This window comes from Leptinotarsa decemlineata, unplaced genomic scaffold (genome assembly GCF_025532065.1).
Source record: "Leptinotarsa decemlineata unplaced genomic scaffold, Ldec_3_MD MMD2_tig00026374_RagTag_RagTag, whole genome shotgun sequence".
In the NCBI taxonomy this organism is placed as follows: Eukaryota; Metazoa; Arthropoda; class Insecta; order Coleoptera; family Chrysomelidae; genus Leptinotarsa; species Leptinotarsa decemlineata.
The window spans coordinates 1,379,862-1,400,810 of record NW_027412710.1 but is presented as its reverse complement, the minus strand read 5'-3'; the positions used below and the strand labels follow the sequence as shown (position 1 = coordinate 1,400,810).

Sequence of the window (20,949 nt, the reverse complement as noted above, 5' to 3'; positions counted from 1 at the left end):
TGAGGAAAACAGACTTTATTTAGAATACACATGAAAAAACTTTCAAATGAAGTGTTTTGTGCATAACCTTTTTGCAAATATGGACTTTCGTTTATATGTTTCATCGTTTTCCCTCATAAGGAACCAACAATAATTCCCCATCATTGATGCATCCCATCTGCCTTGGTAACGTTGCTCTATTGTCAGTATGTCTTGGTGGAAACTTTTCCCTTGTTCGTCACTGACAGCACCCAAATTCTCTGGGAAAATATTCAAATGGGAGTGCAAGAAATAGATTTGGAGAAACATGCGACATCCCATTCTGCAGTAGTTTTCAAGTAGTTCTTCTACAAGTGTTTCGTCATTTTCTACTTTTTTGTTATCTAAAAACTCCGAAACAATTTTTTTGAAAGAACTCCACGCAACTAATTCAACATTACTTAGTTTTTGATCAAACTGTTGATCACTTAGTAGTTTTCTGATTTTGTGGTCCAACAAATATAACTTCCTTGAGCTTTACATCACTTAACTTTGGAAAATAGTGTTTAAGATATTTAAACGCATCACCTTCTTTGTCTGTTTTTACAAAAATTTTTAATAACCCCTGTTTAATGTGTAATGGAGGTAACAAAACGTTTTTGGGATTAACAACAGGTATATTCTTCACGTTAGCTTGACCTGGAATATATTTATCCCTCGGAGGCCATTCTTTTACTTGATAATGACTCTGTGTTGCCCTACTGTTCCAAAGGCAAGAAAACAGCAAAACTTCGTAAATCCGCCCTGAAGACCTAGTAATAGTCCTATAACTTTTAGGTTACCACATATTTGCCACTTATACGTATTATAACTTATTGCATTTAGAATAAGTGACATACTTTCGTGTGTTTCCTTCAGGCAACTACATGTGCAAGAGGAATAGAGGGTGTTTTGTTACCATTATGGAGCAGAACGGCTTTTAAACTTGTTATAGACGAATCTATAAATAAACGTCATTCGTTCGGGTTATGTGCAAATCCTAATTTTTCCATCACACCATTTGGATTTACACACACACATTTTATCCTGCATAGTAAAAAAACGAGGATAGCTTATAGTTACGGTTCATAAATATTGTAACTTTGGTTTTAGGGGCTAGTAAATTCCATTGTTGTAATCTCGACCCTAACAGTTCAGCATTCTCTTTGGACAAGTGGAGGTCCCGAACTAGGTCATTTAATTCAAATTGTTCGATTAAATGGGGTGTTCTTCCTTCGCTCTCGGGAAAATAAGGACCGACTTTTTCCGGCACATCATGGGAACCTGCCTAGTCATCATACACATTGCCGGGGGTGTTGGAACTGGTAAACCTTCTCCATGAAGAACCGGCCTTCTTGCAGAAGGAATATCCAGATATACAATTTTGTGTTTGCTCTTTCTTGAAAAACCAGACACGTTTGTCATGCAAAAGTAATAGTCGTTATAATGATTCGTTGTTCTCGCCAAATCATTGGAACTGCAAAAGGCATAGAAGAGCGTTTGCCATTAAACCAGTTACTTGAATTTGCTGCACTGGTTTGGCAATATACGTGAGGAGCCCAATCCCGATCTTGATTACCAACGCTCCCAAAATACTTATGGTAAGCTACTTTGGTCATTTGATTCATTGGCCGTTTCTGCGATTTAGAAGAAACTGACCACATATATAGCAAAAACTATCTGCGGGATTAACGCAGCCACATTTCTGCACTTTGGACATTTTTGTACTGTGGCCTACGTCGAGATCAAATATGTGATAGTGTGTTTACAGGAGTCAACTTATTTTATAAGTTGACTAATATAATAGTCTTAATATTCGCGTGTTTGCTCACCTCGCTTAAGTTTATTGCAACAATTAAGATAAAATAAATTAAAATCATGTGGTTCTCGAAATTCGATAAAATATACTCTAAAAACTTATTGCAATATACTCAAAACTTATTTCATGTTGAGGTATTGGTAATGAGAAAGAAAGCAAAAACCAATGTTCTTTTTAGATAGTATCCTCCAAAAAAACTCTAAATAATTTCCGTGGTAACGTTAGTTTAAGGGCAAGTGCACACTACAGACTTTTTATCGGCCGATAGTTTACTTGGCTGCTTATACGTATAGAAACGTAATGTGAGTCCGCACATCTAAGCGATTCCAGTCGGCCGACTGAATAATCAGAAACAAGTTGGATAGGCTTTCCAATTCTGATTCAATTACAAAGTTGGACAACTATCGGCCGAGTTCTAATCAGACTGTGTGTTTATGAGAGTGCGCAGACTCACCAACTAAACAGTCGGTGCCTGTAGACTCTTCACTCTACATTCCATTGTTGATATCTGATATCAAATATTATCGAGTTCCTACTTTATCTTTGAATATATTTGCGTTTTCATTTGTTGTTTTTTTCATAATTATGTCGAAATTGCCGAATGTTCAATAGAAAATTTAATTGCGGAAGTTGTGCGCACAGGTATTGTGCAAATTATAGTTTCGGGCCACGGGAACCACTTTTTAAAAAGACTTTATTTAGATTTACAGACTTTATTGTACAGAAGTTACTCTGACAATCGTACTAACAGAACTGACTCCTCCTTCAAGATGGCTAGCTTTTATAAGTTTATTATAACTTAGTCAGCATTTGATGAATAAGCATAAAGGAGGGTTTTATATACATAACTCCTCCATCCCTAAGATGAAAATAATACGTTAACATTATTTTCATCAACATTTTCTAAATGAATATTTTCTTGTTTATTTTTCCTTTTAAAACATTTGAATTTGTTCTTATATTTGGAATATAAAATAAAATATGTAAGAAGTATTATAACTATGAATATACAAATATACATTAAAGTATAAGAAGCGCTGTCTTCTTCTAAGGCTTCTAGTCGATGTAATTGGGTTTTTTCAGCAAGGTCCTGAAGTCGGGTTAGTTCGTCGAGGTTTACTCTTTCAGGAACTTTCATAGGGTTATTCTCAGGATGTAGCTGGATAGTATCTATTTCGGGTAACTGTAGAGGGTTTCCTTGAACGGAAGTGGCGTCGTTGGAATAAACTTCGCCTCTAACAGTGAGGTTACATTTATGTGGGATATGGATCAACTGTGGTTGTCTGATATTTTCGTATCCATGCTCCTTACAATTTTTCTCAATCATGATCTTATCAATGGGAATAATAATCATGTAGGCATCGTTGACAGGTTCTATTATGTCCTGGTCTAATTGAATTTGAATCGTCTGGCATTGATGATCGGTTTTACCAATTAGTAATTTCGGTAAACAATCTTCTTTTGAAATTTGGTTGTCAACATGGTATATGCAGGTATTTTCAATTCTCGTACAGGGTTCATCTTCATAATGATGGTAAGTCGAGTTAAGAATTATATAGGGTTTTAAAGGAACGATAGCTTGGTTGAGTATTGGAATTGGGAACAAATGGAAGTAATCATAAACATTTTCAAGAAGTATCGGAAAATGAATTGCAAATATAATAATTCCATTTTTATAATTAATTTCAATTTTTAGTAATTTATTATACGACTGAATGTTTTTAAAGTTTGGTAAACTGCCTTTGTAAAGGTTTGACATTATCTTTAATAATTCTTCGATATCAGATAATGGTAATATCGTGCTATGAATGATGTTTAATTCTGCAAATAAAATTGAATCTTCAATGTTATTAAGTATTGATAATATAATTTGACAATCTATTATCATTGTATCAAGAGAATTTTGAAGTCTTAAGAATAGCGTGAACTTATTCAAATTTAAGACAATACTTTTTATTTGTTCGTCAATTAATTGTTGGTTTTTAACAATTTGCTGTAAGCTATTCGTAGTTTCGTTCATAAATTTTCTTGTGATAGTTAGGTAATTTTCTAAATCATGGTGAAGCATGTTTTGATTCTTTTCCAAAGTGAAAATTGCTTTATTATATTTTTCTGCATCTTCATCATCTAAAGTACCAAAGAGCCATTTACTTGTTCTGCCTACTATATTAATAAGTGCCCTTTTCGATCGATTATTTTCTTGAGGTTTAATATTGATTAATTTCACTTTGATTTTGTCTAGCAAATAATTCAGATGATTATACATGTGGTGTAGTTGTGGGTATAAAGGGTCTTTGATCAAGATAAATTCTGCGATTGTTTTTGTATTATTATTTAAGATGTTTAGGGGAGAATCAAATTGTTTTAAGTCAATGTATTTTATAAACGTATGTTTTTGTGTAGTGGATCTTGCTTTTCCAAGGGAAAAGGGAAGGATAGGGTTATTTATCCTCGTCATTATTATGTCTTGTCCTGTCGTCGCAAGGATTCCAAGAAGTAGAAGGTATAACATTGTCATCTGAAACAATTTGTTTCTTAATGATTTTTCTTTGTGGCTTTAACTTACTTTTATGGTATTTTGATTTAGAAGTTTCAATTTTGAAGTTACTATCTTTTTTTGGTTGAATTTCCTTATATAAGGGTGATAATTTATTTCGGGGAGTTTCTTTAAGAAAAGTATTTTTATTAATTTCAATTTCTGGGGGGTCATTTCTGTTGGAATTTACTTTAGATAGGTTCTTGGCTTTTTCATTGTTTTGTTCTACTATTTCTTTTAATATTTTCATATTTCTCGAATGTTTTTCTATATAGTTTGAGGTTATCTTTTCTAACGTTACATCATAAGGACTCTGGTGTTCTACATTACCTTTAATAATTTGAAAGGGTGTGAATTTAGTTGCGGAATGGACAGTATTATTATATCCTAGAATCGCATACAACATTTGTTTTGTTATTGGTCGATTAGGAAATTCTAATTTTAAAGTTCGTATTTCTTCAATTAGAGTAGAATGAATACGTTCTACCGGACTATTACTGTTCGGGTTTTTTGGGGTGATGTAATGCAACATAATTTTATGGAGTTTGCAAAAATCTTCAATCAAGTTATTTTTAAATTCTGTGCCAGAATCGCAGGTTATTTTATTTGGAATACCGTAATGAGATATGAATTTTAATAAACCATCTAAGATGTCTGTCGCATTTAGTTGTATGGGGTATGCTTGTGCAAAGCGCGAAAAGCTGTCAATAATTGTTAGGAATTTTAGTCTATCAAGTGATAGAACATCAACATAAATATGTTCAAACGGGTATTCTCCAATTGGTGTTGGGTTAAATTTTATGACATTAGGGTGCCTTTCGTATTTTGATTTTTGACATGTTACGCATGTATTTACGTAGTTTGTTATGTCTTGAATCATATTAGGCCAATAGTATACTTTTGATAGAGACAGTTTTGTTTCATTTATGCCTCTATGTGTAGTTTTTGTTTCATGATGGTATTTAATTTTTTCTTGTTGTTCATTTTTCTTCAAAATGTCTTTCAATAGTATATTACTTTGAACAAGTTTGAAGGCTGAGTTTCTAAAATGTTTTTGGATTATCGGAATTATTACATTCTTTAGTTCCTCTTGAAATATTATGCCATAAACAGTATTAGGTTTCAAATGTTCTAAAAAGATTTTTACTATATCGTTTTCAATGTTTCTCTTAGATATTACGATTTTTAAACGTGTCTTATCAAAGGGTTTTGTTATGCTTACTTTTGGTGAAATTATGTCATTACTTTGAACTAAGAATATTTGATTTTTAAATTTATTTAATGGTTGCTCTGATATTGGGATTTCTAAAATCGGGTCTTCTTGCGAAGAATGTTGTGTTTCATTTGAGTGTTTTATTTTCGGTTCTTCTTGTTGGGCTGGTACGACTATTATGTCTGAAAGTATTTTAATCTTCTTTTCCTCTGAGAATTTTTGTTTTTCTTTAGCTGGTTGAAAATGTCCTGTGTGGTAATTTTCGGGTTGGGGTTCTTCTCTTGGTTGATGTTTTTCGACTTCTTCATTGGCGAGTTCATCTATTTCTTGCACTATTTTGGCAATTTCATCAATCTCAGGGTTATCGTTTTCATCTACGCAATATTCTGCGAAATCTTCTAAACGATCTTCTTCCGTATCGAAATTTCCTAGTAAAGAATAATTTTCTAATGGATGTAGTTCAATTCTGGATAGGGCATCAGCAACAGAATTCTTTTTTCCTTTTCTATGTATGATGTTATATTCATACTCTTCTAATCTTAGGCGCCATCTTACTAATTTTGAAGAGGGGTCTTTTAAATTGAATAACCATTGGAGTGGTTTATGATCGGTAACAATCGTAAATTTTCTACCAAAAAGGTAAGGTCTAAAGTATTTGGTAAAATTGACAATTGCCAATAATTCCTTTTCTATAGTTGAATAATTTTGTTCTGCGGGATTTAAAGTTCTTGAGGCATACGCGATGGGTTTATCTTTACCTAGAGGGCCTTGTGATAACACAGCTCCAATTGCTACGTTAGAAGCATCGGTTGTCAAGATAAAAGGTTTACTAAAATCGGGATGTTGAAGAAGAGGTTCATTAGTTAAAACTTGTTTACATTTTTCGAAGGTTTCTAGGAATTCGGCAGAATGAAGGATTTTCTCTCCTTTTTTTAGACATTGAGTTAGCGGTTTTGTTAATTGCGCGAAATCTTTAATAAATTTTCTATAATATCCTAGCAAACCGAGGAATGATTTAATATCTCTAGCAGTAGTTGGTATGGGAAAATTTTGGATTGCTTTTATTTTATTCGGATTGGGTTTTATACCGTGGGGTGTTACAATATGTCCTAAAAATTCTACATTTTGTTTTAAGAATTCCGATTTGTCTAATTGTACTTTCAATTTAGCTTCTCTTAATACTTTAAAGACTTGTTTTAGATTAGAAATGTGTTCCTGAAGGGAGGTCGAAAAAATTATTATATCGTCCATATAGACGAGACATATTTTGTTTCTTAGGTCTTTCAAAACGTAATCCATAACTCGTTGAAACGTCGCTGGAGCGTTCTTTAATCCAAACGGCATTCTGACATATTCGTAATGGCCGTGTTCTACGTTGAAGGCTGTTTTGTCAATAGAATTTTCTTCCATCTCTATTTGGTGAAATCCTGAAGTTAAATCTAGAGTAGTGAAGTAGTTACATTTCCCTAGTTTATCCAGTATGTCCTCGATATTAGGAATGGGGTATCGGTCATCAATCGTTTTTTCGTTCAATTTCCTATAATCAACGACAATTCTCCATTTTTCCTTTCCTGAGGCGTCCGCTTTCTTCGGTACAATCCAAATAGGGCTACTCCAAGATGATGATGATGGTCGTATTATTCCGTCATTCAACATTTTTTCTATTTGTTTATTTACTTCTTCTTTATGGCAATGAGGAAACCGATAGGATTTAGTGTGTACTGGTATTTCGTCTGTCGTTTTAATTTCATGTTTTATTTTGTTTGTGAAAGAAAGTTTAGTATTCTCATCATGAAATATGTCTAAGAATTCTTTGCAAACTGTTAAAATTGCGTTTTTTTCTTCCGTGTTCATATGGTCGGTCCTAATTTTACTTGTTATATCAGTTATGGAATTATTATTATAATTTTCAGGTAAGGCTTGTTCAATATTATAAAATTCAAATTGTTCTTTATTTATTTGGTTGGATGGGAACGGTTCATTCATTGTTATAGAGATAGTTTTATTAGTTTTATTAAAAATTTCGAAAGTTGCGCGATAATTTTTGGCATAAGTTATTGTTTCAGGTACGTATAGTTTATCAATATATCCCTCTGGAATTATTATTTCTCCTTCACTGATATCGACAGGGTATTTCTTTATTAAAGTTTCATATGGTGGTATTTCGAAAGTAAAAGAAGTTTCGTGAGGCTGTCTATAGTAGAAAGGGATTTGTACAATTTCATTTCTTAAGATTTGATTGCTAAAATCGATATTTAAGTCAAGATTTTTAAGTTCTTTTAAACCTAAAATTCCATCAAAAAATTCATGAAATTGGAATAAAATATATTCCGTTTCATAGTTGCTTTGAAATTCTTCAAAAGCTGGGATAATAGCTTTATATTGAATTTCTTTTTCACCTAATGAAGTTTTTAACTGAGAGGGTTCTCTGAATATTCTGTCTGGATAATATTTTTCTACAATAGATGGTCTTAACATGGAAGTATGACATCCGGTATCAATTAGTAGTTTGATAGGGGGATTTTGGATTTGTATATAAGGTAATCCATTTATAGAGCCTGAATAAAGTTCTATTATACCGTCTTGTTTATCGGAGGCGGTTTGTAAAAATTTTCGTCTTCGTATTCAGTGTTTGAGTCAGTTATTTCAGTCGTTTCTTGGGGAGTAAAGTAATATTCATTTAATTCATCAGTTAATTGATATTGATCTGGAGGGTGTTGGTCTTCAATTGGGTATTGGTCTTCGACAGGGTATTGGTTAATGGGGTAACCTAGTGTCATGTCGTATTCATTGTCATCATTATGGTTGTAAAGTTCTTCACTTATAAAGGTTTGTCTTGGGGGTTGCCTAAAAGATCGGTTATTTGCTGGGTGGTAAGGCATATTTGATCTACTAACCGTAGGATTTCTAGAAGTAGTCGACATTGGTTGAATGATTCTAGTATCAGGTTTATTTGTTGGTTTAAACACATTTTGGGGTGGTCCAAACACTTGTTTATTCGTTAAAAATTTATGTTGAACTTGTTTAGGTTGGATATTTATGGGTTGGCTTGGAAATTGTGGTTTTTGGTTAAATTGTTGATAATTATTAAAAGGTCTATTTGGCATTTGACTAGTAGAATGTGTAGGATTTCTAAAGTTAGTTTGTTGAAAATTTTGTAAGGGTGAATAATTTTGTACAGGGAAATTACTATGATTTGGTTTTATTTGTTTTGATGGGTGTTGTTTTTGAACGTTAGTGCTTGAGCGATTCTGAAAAACCATATTTTGTGTTTGTCTAAAATTTTCATCTTCCAAAACTAAATTCATTGCTTCTTCAAGGCTATCTGGTTTTTGAACAATTACTTTATCTTGTAATCTAATAGTTAAATTTCTCATAAATACTTTCAAAGACTGTGATTGATATTGACGAATATATATCGCTTTAGTCTGTGGGTCTACAGCGGCAATAGAATTAATTTTAAAGATTAATTTACTTCTCAGTACTTGTATTCTTTTCGCAAAATCGAGGGGGTGTTCGTTTCTATTAGGGACAAGTGTAAAAAGTTGTTGTTCAAGGTTATCTAAATTTTGTCTATCACCAAATGTATTTCTTAATTCATTTCTTATTAAAATCCATGTGTTTAATTCCGTTCTTGCACCAATCAATAATTGTGCTCTATCTCTGAGTTTACCAATAATAATACTCAAGATACACTGATTTAGTGTATCGTCAGCGCTATAATATTTATTATGAAATTTGTCAATTGCATTTATAAAAATTTCGAGGGTGTCTGGAGATCCATCATACAAAGGTATGGTGTCAGAATAAATTTTAAATAAAGTATAATTAATTTCGGTGGACATATTTGAAACGGATAGAGAGACAAGCGACTGTACTAAATCTTCAATTTCAGGTTCGGTCATGTATTATTGTCGCGATCTTATCGGAAAAGATTACTCAGCGAATCTATTCAAGATAAAAGTTTGCTTTCTTCATTTATTCAGAAAAGAATCACGGTAATAATATTGCGAAGTTTATCACAAGAATATTTCTGAAGCGTCGTTGTGTGTGTGTGAAATTAATACTCTCTTTATATCAGCGTGTGATATAAATAGATTATTTTCTGTCTATTAAGCATATGATATAAGTAGCAGCAAGTTATTCTTTAGCTTCTTTGTTTTACTATTTAGTGAACACTATGCATTTATTGTTTGCTATGAGTGAGGAAAGAGAAAAATGATTTGAATGTATGAAATTTTTGATTCGGCGTTTTTCACTTAATTGCTTCAATTTAAATCGGTATTTAAATTGTCTTTCTTAATCTACGTGACTTCTATAGTCCTGTCACCAATTTCAATTGCTATAAGAGAAAATGATGTCTGCTTTCGTTTTTTGATTATAATAATCACTTTTCCGAAACTTCCACAAATATTTACGATAAAGATTTAAGGAAATTTTGGAATCAGGTAGGAAAACTCGACTTACCTCGATGGTGTGTCAGTATTCTTTCCTGGAGGACTGTAGTAGCTGAGTCTGACGATCCGGTCCTTTTTGTGGGTGGTTGGTGGACGAAGCTGGTTTCTTGTAGTGGACAAACAGTTGGTACTGAAGAAAATTCAGGATCGATTTTCTTCCACTATCCTACAATCGACTGCGCCAATTATAGTTTCGGGCCACGGGAACCACTTTTTAAAAAGACTTTATTTAGATTTACAGACTTTATTGTACAGAAGTTACTCTGACAATCGTACTAACAGAACTGACTCCTCCTTCAAGATGGCTAGCTTTTATAAGTTTATTATAACTTAGTCAGCATTTGATGAATAAGCATAAAGGAGGGTTTTATATACATAACTTGCATCTTAAATTTGTATCTTGCTTCATAATTAATGGTCCGACTAGTCTAACAAGCTCATTGAAGCTGGTTATGCTCAGTCTATAGTAAGCGAAGAACATTTTTGGATATTCCAGCAGCTTAGGATGGAGCGTGTAGAACATTCCTTGAACTAACCTATCACTTAAAATAGGGTGCACCCACCATTCACGGTTTCTTTTGCTTGTTTTTTTCATATTTCTTCTTCGTGCAATGATAATTGCAATAATAGCTTTCCTCGATAACATTCATCAATACTTTCAATACAACGCGTAAAAATATCAACAACTGTTCAGACTTTTCAGTTGGTGGTCTGCGCACCCGCACCGAACCGAACAGTTTTGTTTGAGTAGAGTGCCCCAACCAACCCAACCAGACTAAACCACATACCATATACCCTGGTCTATGGACTAAACTATTAGCTGATAAAAAGTCTGTAATGTGCGCTTGCCCTAAAACGCCTTGTTTGTATGTTACAACATTAGTTGTCAGTATTTAATTTAAGTTTAAAGTTCGCTAATGGTTAGATTAACAGAAATGCATAAAATGACAGTTTTACAAAAGATTGGTTAGGCTAATTGCACTCACACCGATTGTGGACGGCCGATTTTATACCGGTGTGGGAACGGAACCTAGCACACATACCTACTGGTGATCGACGCCGATCACCGCTCGGCGTGTGTGCCAACTATTGGATTTTGGACGATCGGTATAGAATCGGCCGACTTTGAACCGGTCGTCCAAATGTGGGAACAGGACCTGGCACACACGCCGACCGGTGATCGTCGCCGGTAAAATACCTGTGAGCAGCCGTCCACTGCAACTGTATCGCTGGTAGTACCGGGAAGTAGTGGCGTACATGACTAAATACACTCTTGCATACTCATCGGTTTTTTACCGACCAATCCAGTCTCGAATGCTCGGTGAAATTGTTACCACTCATTAACTTCGTTTTGGTACTGCGTGCTAATTACGACAACAGAGCAACTGATTGTTTGACCGATAAAAATCCGGTGAGTGTGCAAGCACCCGCTACCAATAAAATATCGGCCGATTTTATACTGGCCGTCCATAATCGGTGTGTGTGCAACTAGTGTTACGCTAGGTGTGTGTGTGCGGGTGCTTGCACACTCACCGGATTTTTATCGGTCAAACAATCAGTTGCTTTGTTGTCGTAATTAGCACGCACAACCAAAACGAAGTTAATGCGTAGTAACTACAATTTCACCGAGCATTCGACACTGGAATGGTCGTTAAAAAACCGGTGAGTATGCAAAAGTGTATTTAGTCATGTACGCCACTACTTCCCGGTACTGCCGGCGATACAGTGGCAGTGGACGGCTGCTCACCGGTATTTTACCGGCGTGTGTACCAGATCACCGGTCGGCGTGTGTACCAGATCCCGTACCCACATGTGGTTCACTATTGGAATTTGGATGACCGGTACAAAGTCGGCCGTCCAAAATCGGTGTGTATGTAACTAGCGTAACGCTAGCGTCATTCCAATTCCAATAGTGAACCACATGTGGGTACGGGACCTGGTACACACCGGTGATCGTCGCCGGTAAAATACCGGTGAGCAGCCGTCCACTGCCACTGTATCACCGGCAGTACCGGGAAGTAGTAGCGTACATGACTAAATACACTTTTGCATACTCACCGGTTTTTTAACGACCATTCCAGTCTCGAATGCTCGGTGAAATTGTTGTTACCACGTATTAACTTCGTTTTGGTAGTGCGTGCTAATTACGACAACAAAGCAACTAGATTATTTGACCGATAAGAATCCGGTGAGTGTGCAAGCACCCGCTACCAATAAAATATCGGCCGATTTTATACTGGCCGTCCAAAATCGGTGTGTGTACAACTAGCGTTACAGAGATAAAACCCGAACACAGCAAGAAGTAGCTCGCCTATTTCATGGGAAATTTCCTAATTTACCGCCCATATCTCAAGGAACAATAATTAAAATAGAGAAGCAGTTTCGCGAGCTTGGCCATGTGGGACAGATTAAAAAAAAACAGCTGCCAATGCAATGAGTGATGAACTCATCTTAGATGTGATGCTTGAGTTTGGGAAAAACCCACATACATCGAGTAGACAGACATCCACTACATTAAATGTTAACCATATACATCGATAGTAAACATATTACAAGAAAATAAAATGCATCCCTATAAAATGATACCTACTCTGGAACTCATGGAAGACGATTTTGATAGAACATATTTTTGTGAGCAAATGGTGGACATATGTTGGATAACGATATAATCCAATTAGAAGACGTCATGTTTTCTGATGAGTGTACTTTGTCTCTTAACGATCATGCTAATCGGCAAAATTGCCACTATTGGTTAACGGAAATTACTCACTGGATGAGAGAATACACGCAATACCCTCAAAAGGTTAATTTTTGGGCAGGGATTGTAGGAAACCATATCGTTGGTCCCTTTTTCATTGAGGGCAACTTGAATGGCGATAATTATTTGACACTACTTCAAAAGGATGTCATTCCAAGTTTAGCAAATGTACCTATATCCTGATCCGGGAAACCCTCAAGTTCCAGTGAATACGATATGGTTTCGGCAGGATGGAGCACCACCACATTACCAAGTTATTGTCCGGCAATACCTCGATATATTTCCCAATCGGTGGATAGGGAGGCGAGGATCGATTGAATGACCAGCGCGATCACCTGATCTTTCATTATTAGATTTCTTTTTATGGGAATATGTAAAGAGCAATTTGTACAAAACTAAACTTTCAGATTTGAATGATTCAAAAGAACAAATAACGCTTGCGATTAGGTCGGTTACGCCTAATATCTTTGTATATAGACTACTAGTTATTGCCCGCGGCTTCGCCCGCGTAGAATTTGGTAGTTGTAGTACTAATTAGTACTATGTTGTAGAGATGGGCTCAAAAAAACCGAACTGGTTTTTCGGAACAGGTATCAGTCAACTGTTCAGGGAACCTGTTCTATTCAATGAACTGAACTTGTTCAGACGGTGAGTGGCTATTCCAAAGACGCTTGCGTAGGTTGGTGCTGGAACCTGGATGGAATAATTTTCCATGAAATTTTTAACAGAAAAAATGCAAAACGAATTAATTAAATACCTACCTGTAAGTAGGTAGGTCTCTGTGCCTGTGAATTCTCCTCAACGTGGGTTTTCACTGTTCCTTCAGTGGGTAGAAATTTTACGGTAGTGTGTTTTTTAAGCATATGACGCTTTAAATTTGTCATGGATAATTTTAAGAAAATAACCTGCTTGCAAATTTCACATGCTGCTAGTTGCAGTTGTTTCTCTGTGTTTAAAAAATAAATCCAAGTAGGGCTTGATTTTTTATTTATTTTACACTAAAATTCAGCCTGTTACTGAAATAAAACTTCAGAACAACAAGACGAATGGAGGGAACGTACGGAAATTCGGTACCACTCGGAACCGAACGCTAAAAAGTGACCGTGACGCAAGCTGAGACGTCATTCAAGAATAGGTGAACATGAACACTTAAAAAGAACAGGTTTTCGATAAGACCTGGAACAGTTCGAACAAGTTCTTCAAATTTGACTATTTAGTACCATCTCTACTATGTTGCTGTATCGCTGCTGTTCCAGTGTTTTGACAGAATCAGAATCAACGAACTTAAGCGTGCGCAGCGTTATGGAACAGTGCTTTCAAAAATTGTTCTACAGCGCCATCTAGTGGCGAGTTACAGAAAAATTGATAGCCTAAAAACCTTTTCTATGAAAAATTACTAATACATGTCAAGTTTCATCACGATCGGTTGAGCGATGTAGAAGTTTATCACTTACCAACCAACCAACCAACAAACATCCATTTTTATATATATGATATACAATGCTAATATGTTAAATAATGTTAGAAGACAGTTTTATTTGGATGTTGCCAAGACGTTCGCGGTGAACATTTTGAACATCTACCTCGTTAACATCCATAGTTCTTTTTCGTATTCTACATTTCATTACGTTTTGCATTACATTTTAGTTTTTGAATATATTTTATCGAATTTCGGTAACCACATGATTTTAATTTATTTCATCTCAATTGTTGCAATAAACCTCAAACCTATACTTTCCATTTAAAAAATTGGGGGTTGTACCTGTCACTCGAAGGGGGTTGAAGGTAGGGGTGGCATTTTTACGTTGAAGAATGTCATTTGACGTGTTTCGGGAATTTTAAAAATATGTACAGTAACTGAAATAATGAATTCATTTCATTTGGCTTTTACACACTGTATTCACAAAAAAAAAACAAGGCTTTCAACGATATTACCTAATGATCTGACCCAAATTCAACTGAATCCAGAACAAAGATTGAGAACTGTGGCCAGATTTAAACTCCGAACCTTGCAAAAACCATATCGTGTTGATCTTGAAAAAACATTTCAATTATGTAATTTGTTTCAACGGAACAAATGACAAATTCGATAATAATGATTACTCGCGAGAAGATTGATAAATAATGCATTGGAAAGTATTCAAGGAGATGAAATAAGCAAATGTAAGTATAACAAGTTTGAGTTCCAGAACCGCAGAGTGCATTTTAAAATGTTGTGAATTTCGAACACTTACTTCACTAATTTTCATTTACTTTCGGAAAATCATAAATTTTTTTCCAATAAATGATACTTTAGATGCACTGTTTGGAACCGTTGGTGTAGTAATGAATATTACTGGAGTTTTTCCCAATACCAAACCGTTATTTTAACACCCTTCGATACATGCTTCAATCACCAAGTGATCATCTTCAAGAGGAAGATCTTCCTCTTGATCAAAACACATGTCGAGGTGTTAAAATAACGGTTTGGTGTTAGGAAAGAACTCCAGTAATATTTAAATAAATGATAGTTTCGATCAGGGCCGTAGTGAAAAAAAACCAGGGGGGGGAAGAAAACCAAATTTTCCCAACCCCACCAGCAAAATTTACCAACTTTCGAAAAAATGAAAGCCAAGGGATTAGTTACTACTATAATATATTAATTCTCTTATTTAGCTATCCAAAAATTGGCTGAATGCTTATATGCCCGTTAGGGTATGCATAAACAAAAATAAATTTTGGTAATTATAAAAATAATAATGGGAATTATTCTACTTTGGACCAAGGTCCTTGTCCTTCCACCATGTATAGGAATATTCAATACAAATAAAAGGAAACAACACTTAAATAATATTGTGCTTATTGGGAAAAGAAAGTTTTTGGCTTTCTACTACTCCATCTGATACAAAAAAATGGATGAGAGAATCTTCCAAAGAAAGGAAGGAAAGTAATCAATTTGAAAATAAGTAACTCCATACATGGATGTGTAGATCATGCAAAGAAGTAACTTTCAGACACAAACTGAAAGAAAGTCCTCCTGAAACAGCTACTTTCATATAAACATTGAATTACACGAAAGAAAAAAATTCTTTCGAAACAAATACTTCTATATGAACACTGAATTATACAGAAGATACTTTTCTCTATTCAGTTTGTATTTCAAACATTCGTTGTGGAATAAAAATCAGATATCATTCACATGAGTTCTACTTTGAATGAATGGTAATAAATTGTACTCACATGGAACACTGTCACCCTTACTGGTATACACCGATGTTTCGCCTTGAGACACTTGCCCTAAGGCTCTTCAGTACCAAATTGGATAACATTATAGAAAATACACACACTTCAGTCATGAATTACGATTTTGAATGTCACGGAATAAGCTTGATCTGCTTATGTCATCGATGACATCGTAATGACATTCATTCACCTATTTGATTTAATCCCAGCCATGAGGAATCTTATTTGATTTGAAAGGGTTATATTTTTAGGAGTGAATAATTTTTGGGAAAAGATGGAGTAGTAGAAAGCGTGCAGGATTCAAATGCGCGCATGATGTGAATAAGGGTCTGATATATATATATATATATATATATATATATATATATATATATATATATATATATATATATCATTTGTGTCCACAAATTGTTTAATTTTTGTTTTATATCATGCACACTCGATAAAATCTCTATTTGTATTTATCCTGGACCCGGATGTCACGCAGGTAGCTATAGCTGCCTCCGTGGTCATGTTAGATGTAGCCTGGGAATTCTAGGTCTTCTAACTGGAACCACAAATGTGCGGTTGGCTCCTGTTGTTGACTCCGTGCGTTTGTGTTGTTTCCTGATTTCGGCAAACAAGTGTTTCCCATCTTTACACTTGGCTGCACCGCGCTGATGAGGCCAATAGCCAGAAACACGTGTCCGCGGTTTGCCCCCCTTTTTTGAGTGTTGTGTCCACAAATTGTTTAATTTTTGATTTATATCATGCACACTCGATAAAATCTCTATTTGTATTTATCCTGGACCCGGATGTCACGCAGGTAGCTATAGCTGCCTCCGTGGTCATGTTAGATGTAGCCTGGGAATTCTAGGTCTTCTAACTGGAACCACAAATGTGCGGTTGGCTCCTGTTGTTGACTCCGTGCGTTTGTGTTGTTTCCTGATTTCGGCAAAACAAGTGTTTCCCATCTTTACACTTGGCTGCACCGCGCTGATGAGGCCAATAGCCAGAAACACGTGTCCACGGTTTGCCCCCCTTTTTTGAGTGTTGTGTCCACAAATTGTTTAATTTTTGATTTATATCATGCACACTCGATAAAATCGAGTGTGCATGATATATATATATATATATATATATATATATATATATATATATATATATATATATATATATATACCAGCACCAGCAGGAGCCAACTGCACATGCGTGGCTTCAATTGATAGATTGTGATTACAAGAAAACTATCAAAATCACCACGGAGGAAGCAATAGATACCTGCGGGACATCCGAGTCCAGGAAATTATACAAATATGAAAGTTATTGAGTGTCTTGATATAGAAATAGAAGTTATTAATCGGACATAGCACTCAAGAAAGTGGCAAACCATAGACACGTGTTTCGGGCTTTTGGCCCATCATCAGTATGGTGCAGCCAAGTGTAAGGATGGGCAATACTTGGTTACCAAAAGATAGAAATACAAATGCACGGAGCCACCAGCAGGAGCCAACCGCACATTTGTGGTTTCAGTTGATAGATCTTGTGTTTACACGCTTCGCGTCGGGAGACAACACAACCTCGAGCTAAAATCTAATACTTTTTTCCCTTGTATAATGAATAACTATTATTTTCTCATCGACATGTATTGCATGTTGTTGATTTCACCAAAGGTAAATTTAATACGGATCCGAACCAAAGAAATTTGGAATGACATTGTATTATTTATCGTGAAAAGTTATTTCAAAAAATGTCATAAAATATGCAGGTCTGTATTGAAAAAAATGAGGTTGATGGTACTCCAGAGAGTACGAGACGTTGGATTTGAAATCTGGATAAGTCAAATATTTGAAATAACGTGGTGAAAAAAGAAAAATCAAAATTACGAAATTTAATTTTATATCTCAATAACCGGCCCTGATATTCTCGATTTGTTTGAACCACTTGACAGTGTTTCTATGAATGCAACTTTTTGTCCATTTGACTGACCTTCTAACTCTTATGGTTTAAATATTACCAATAAAGTCCCATTAAAAAAGTGGCCCAATATATGTGTGTATGTGTTGCATTAGGCTATTTAAGAGGCGTAAAATATGATAGCGATAACCGCTTTTTGATCAAGTTCTCCATTTTCAACATAAACTCCTGGTGAAATGTCGAATTGCTGCGATTTAAAATCCGAATCGTAGTATTGCAAACGATTCCTGAGGATCCAATCAGTCGAAAAAACTGTTTTTCCGGATTCCAAAATTTTTCACTCCTCGGATTGGGGTGGGTTTTGGGGTAGACCAGGGTGGGGTGACTTGGGTTAGGCCAATTTGGGGTGGTCTTGGAGGTTGAGATGATTTGTTGGGTTAGATCATTTGCGGTGGATTGACTTAGACATTGAGTTGGACAAGGTTAGGTTGGTGACTTGTTGGGCTAGGTTCGATGACGACAAATTTAAGAAAAAAAACTGTGTTTTTTTTTGGAAAAATATGGTAGTTTAGACTTTAAAAATGTGATTATTTAGGATTTCGAAAAAGAAAATCAAATGAACAAAAAACGCCGTTTTTCATAATCAAAAAATGGTTGTATGGTTCATATTAGGTTTTCAGAATCTCTTTTTGGTAAGCTATTAAATTAGACTAGTTTTCTCAAACTGGAAAACCAAACAGAACAGGAAATAAAATATGTTTCAGTCTTTTCAGTGTGAACAAAACACTTGAAAGTTAAGAAATTAATATGACTTTAGCAGCACAATTTATGGTTAAGGGTAATCCCTAGAAATGTAACTCCCGTTTTGATACCTTGTGTTTGAACATCGGTCGATTGGCTAAACTTTTGCTCTATTGAAACTGCATAATACTTTACTTCTGCTGGTTACACTCAGAATAACTAATTAAACGTTACATTTTCGATTAAGTATAAAGAGTTATCAAAAACTTTATTGAAAAATCATTTCAAACAAGGAAATTATACTTATTCACAAAAACTTCACTCTCTTTTACTTTGGTCATGGACTCCTAATGAAAAATCTAATCTAACCCAAACTATAACAATAACAAATAATAGGAACAGTGCAATAGATAGCAGAACAGGTTCATGCAGAAGAAGATGTGGTTTCCAGGTGTAGGATATCTCCAGATCTTGGATGTGTTGCTCTACTAGGTTAGTCTTCCTCAACTTGATGACTGTGCGGCCGATATTGTCCAGATATTTGTGTGTGACTTCATCGGGTAGACGTTCAACTTCATATGGAGTTTTAACTCTAATGTCGGAGACACCAACTGGTAAAACCACAGAAGTTACAAGTTCTTCAACAAACATATCATCAAAAACATGGTCTATTATTCTCATGTTTAATATATTGTCTCCCTTGTCCGATTTGAACAGGTACTGATAGCTTGGTACACTGTATCCAAGAATGTAAGAACTCTGCCAACCTCCAAAGAGAGGAAACCTAGGCCTCAATTCAAGTTCGATCCACTCTTTTCTTGGTCTCACTGACGATGTAGATATATTTCCATTACTGTCTCTGTAGTAAATACTATGGGCAGAGGCAGGTAGGATGGTACGGTAAGCTTTTATACTGTGATGTACGGAACTTGTATCTCTTTGATAATCATATCTTGAAAATGGACCTTTCAGTTTCGCTCCTGTATGCCTAATTTCAATATGTTCTTCTACTGCTATATTTCCCCAGTGTGATACCTCGATGAACCTTTCCAACCTTGTGACTGTCAAAAAGGGGGCATTACTTTCATAATGTATAACCATTTCATCATCTGTGAAAGGTTGTATGCTGGAATAAGGTCCGTAAGATATTGTAGAATCGGATAATGAAACTGGTTTGAGTTTTGTGTAATTCTCAACCCCTCTAGAGCTGAGGGTGACATCAGTTTTCTGTTTTGTTGTAAAATATGGAGAGTAGAAATAGTGATTACCAAAATAGCGAACCAACTGTTTTTCTTTTTGAGTAATACTGTTAGGATAAGGTTCCAAACTCTTCATCAGCACTTCTTCCATTACAACACTAACTGAACGTCCAGGTTCTATTGATTGTTTGAGAATGACATTATAAAATTTCTTATCCTCATGATTGTCTACATCTGATGGTGTAAACTTCAAATCATTTTTAGAAGAATCCTTCACACTACGAAATGAAACATTACCAAGATTTCTTGGTTCTTCTGCGATCAAAAAGCTCCGGATAGGATCTTTGCCGGTATTCTCCAGGGTTATAGTGGTACTGATTTTCACCAATTGTGATGTTAAATCAATGGATCGTTCGACATTTTTATTAACAAGCTGACTTTTAATTTTTTCTGAAGCATTCGCAAAAGCCCAAAAGACTAAAAACAATGATATTCTCTTCATTTTTACTTTTAATTTTTGAGTTCAACACGTTCACAACTCACTTCAACATTATCGACTGACACATCATCAATTGTCAACGTCAACTCGCTAGATCATCAAAATAACCAACCTGAAACAGAGTCGCCAACATGTTGGAGAGCGAAGTCATAGATCTCAACTCAAAAGTCGTATTTTTTTTTAAGAATATACCCGATCAGCAGCATATATAAGCCATAAGGAGGGCGATTAGCTATCGTGACTACTCACTAAGACTTGAGAAACGGTAGGTTATTTGTAGCGTGGTGACCGTCTACGGAAAAATCATGATAGGTTTTTCAATATGTGGAGACGATAATACAAAAAAGGGAAAAAACCAATTAGAGAAATACACTTGAACAATTTTATTCAAAGCTGGGGTCTTTATGGCGTGTCACACACACACGCAAACACGCGCGCGCGCACGCGTACAGGCGTTATAAAGTATAAGTTAGGTGTATTATTTTTCGTCAGATATTAAATACCAAAACACATGTATTTTCTTAGAAGAAGGGAACCTTTATCAGCTTTCAGTAATAATCTCAAAATCAACTAGACAGAAGCCATTTAACAGAAAAATCATTAAAATTAACT

At 35.2% G+C, this 20,949-nt stretch overlaps 1 protein-coding gene across 1 annotated transcript; it reads right to left on the bottom strand.

The window, feature by feature from the left end:
* Positions 1 to 18,890: 18,890 nt before the first annotated feature.
* On the bottom strand, positions 18,891 to 20,418 carry LOC111506447 (dolichyl-diphosphooligosaccharide--protein glycosyltransferase subunit 1). Its single transcript, XM_023161512.2, has one exon. The coding sequence runs from the start codon at positions 20,338 to 20,340 to the stop codon at positions 18,958 to 18,960; it is 1,383 nt and encodes a 460-aa protein (XP_023017280.1). The 5' UTR covers positions 20,341 to 20,418; the 3' UTR covers positions 18,891 to 18,957.
* Between the last annotated feature and the right edge of the window lie 531 nt (positions 20,419 to 20,949).

Bases quoted from the DNA above. Each gene is read 5' to 3' on its own strand.
- LOC111506447 (XM_023161512.2), bottom strand. From the start codon at position 20,340: ATGAAGAGAATATCATTGTTTTTAGTCTTTTGGGCTTTTGCGAATGCT.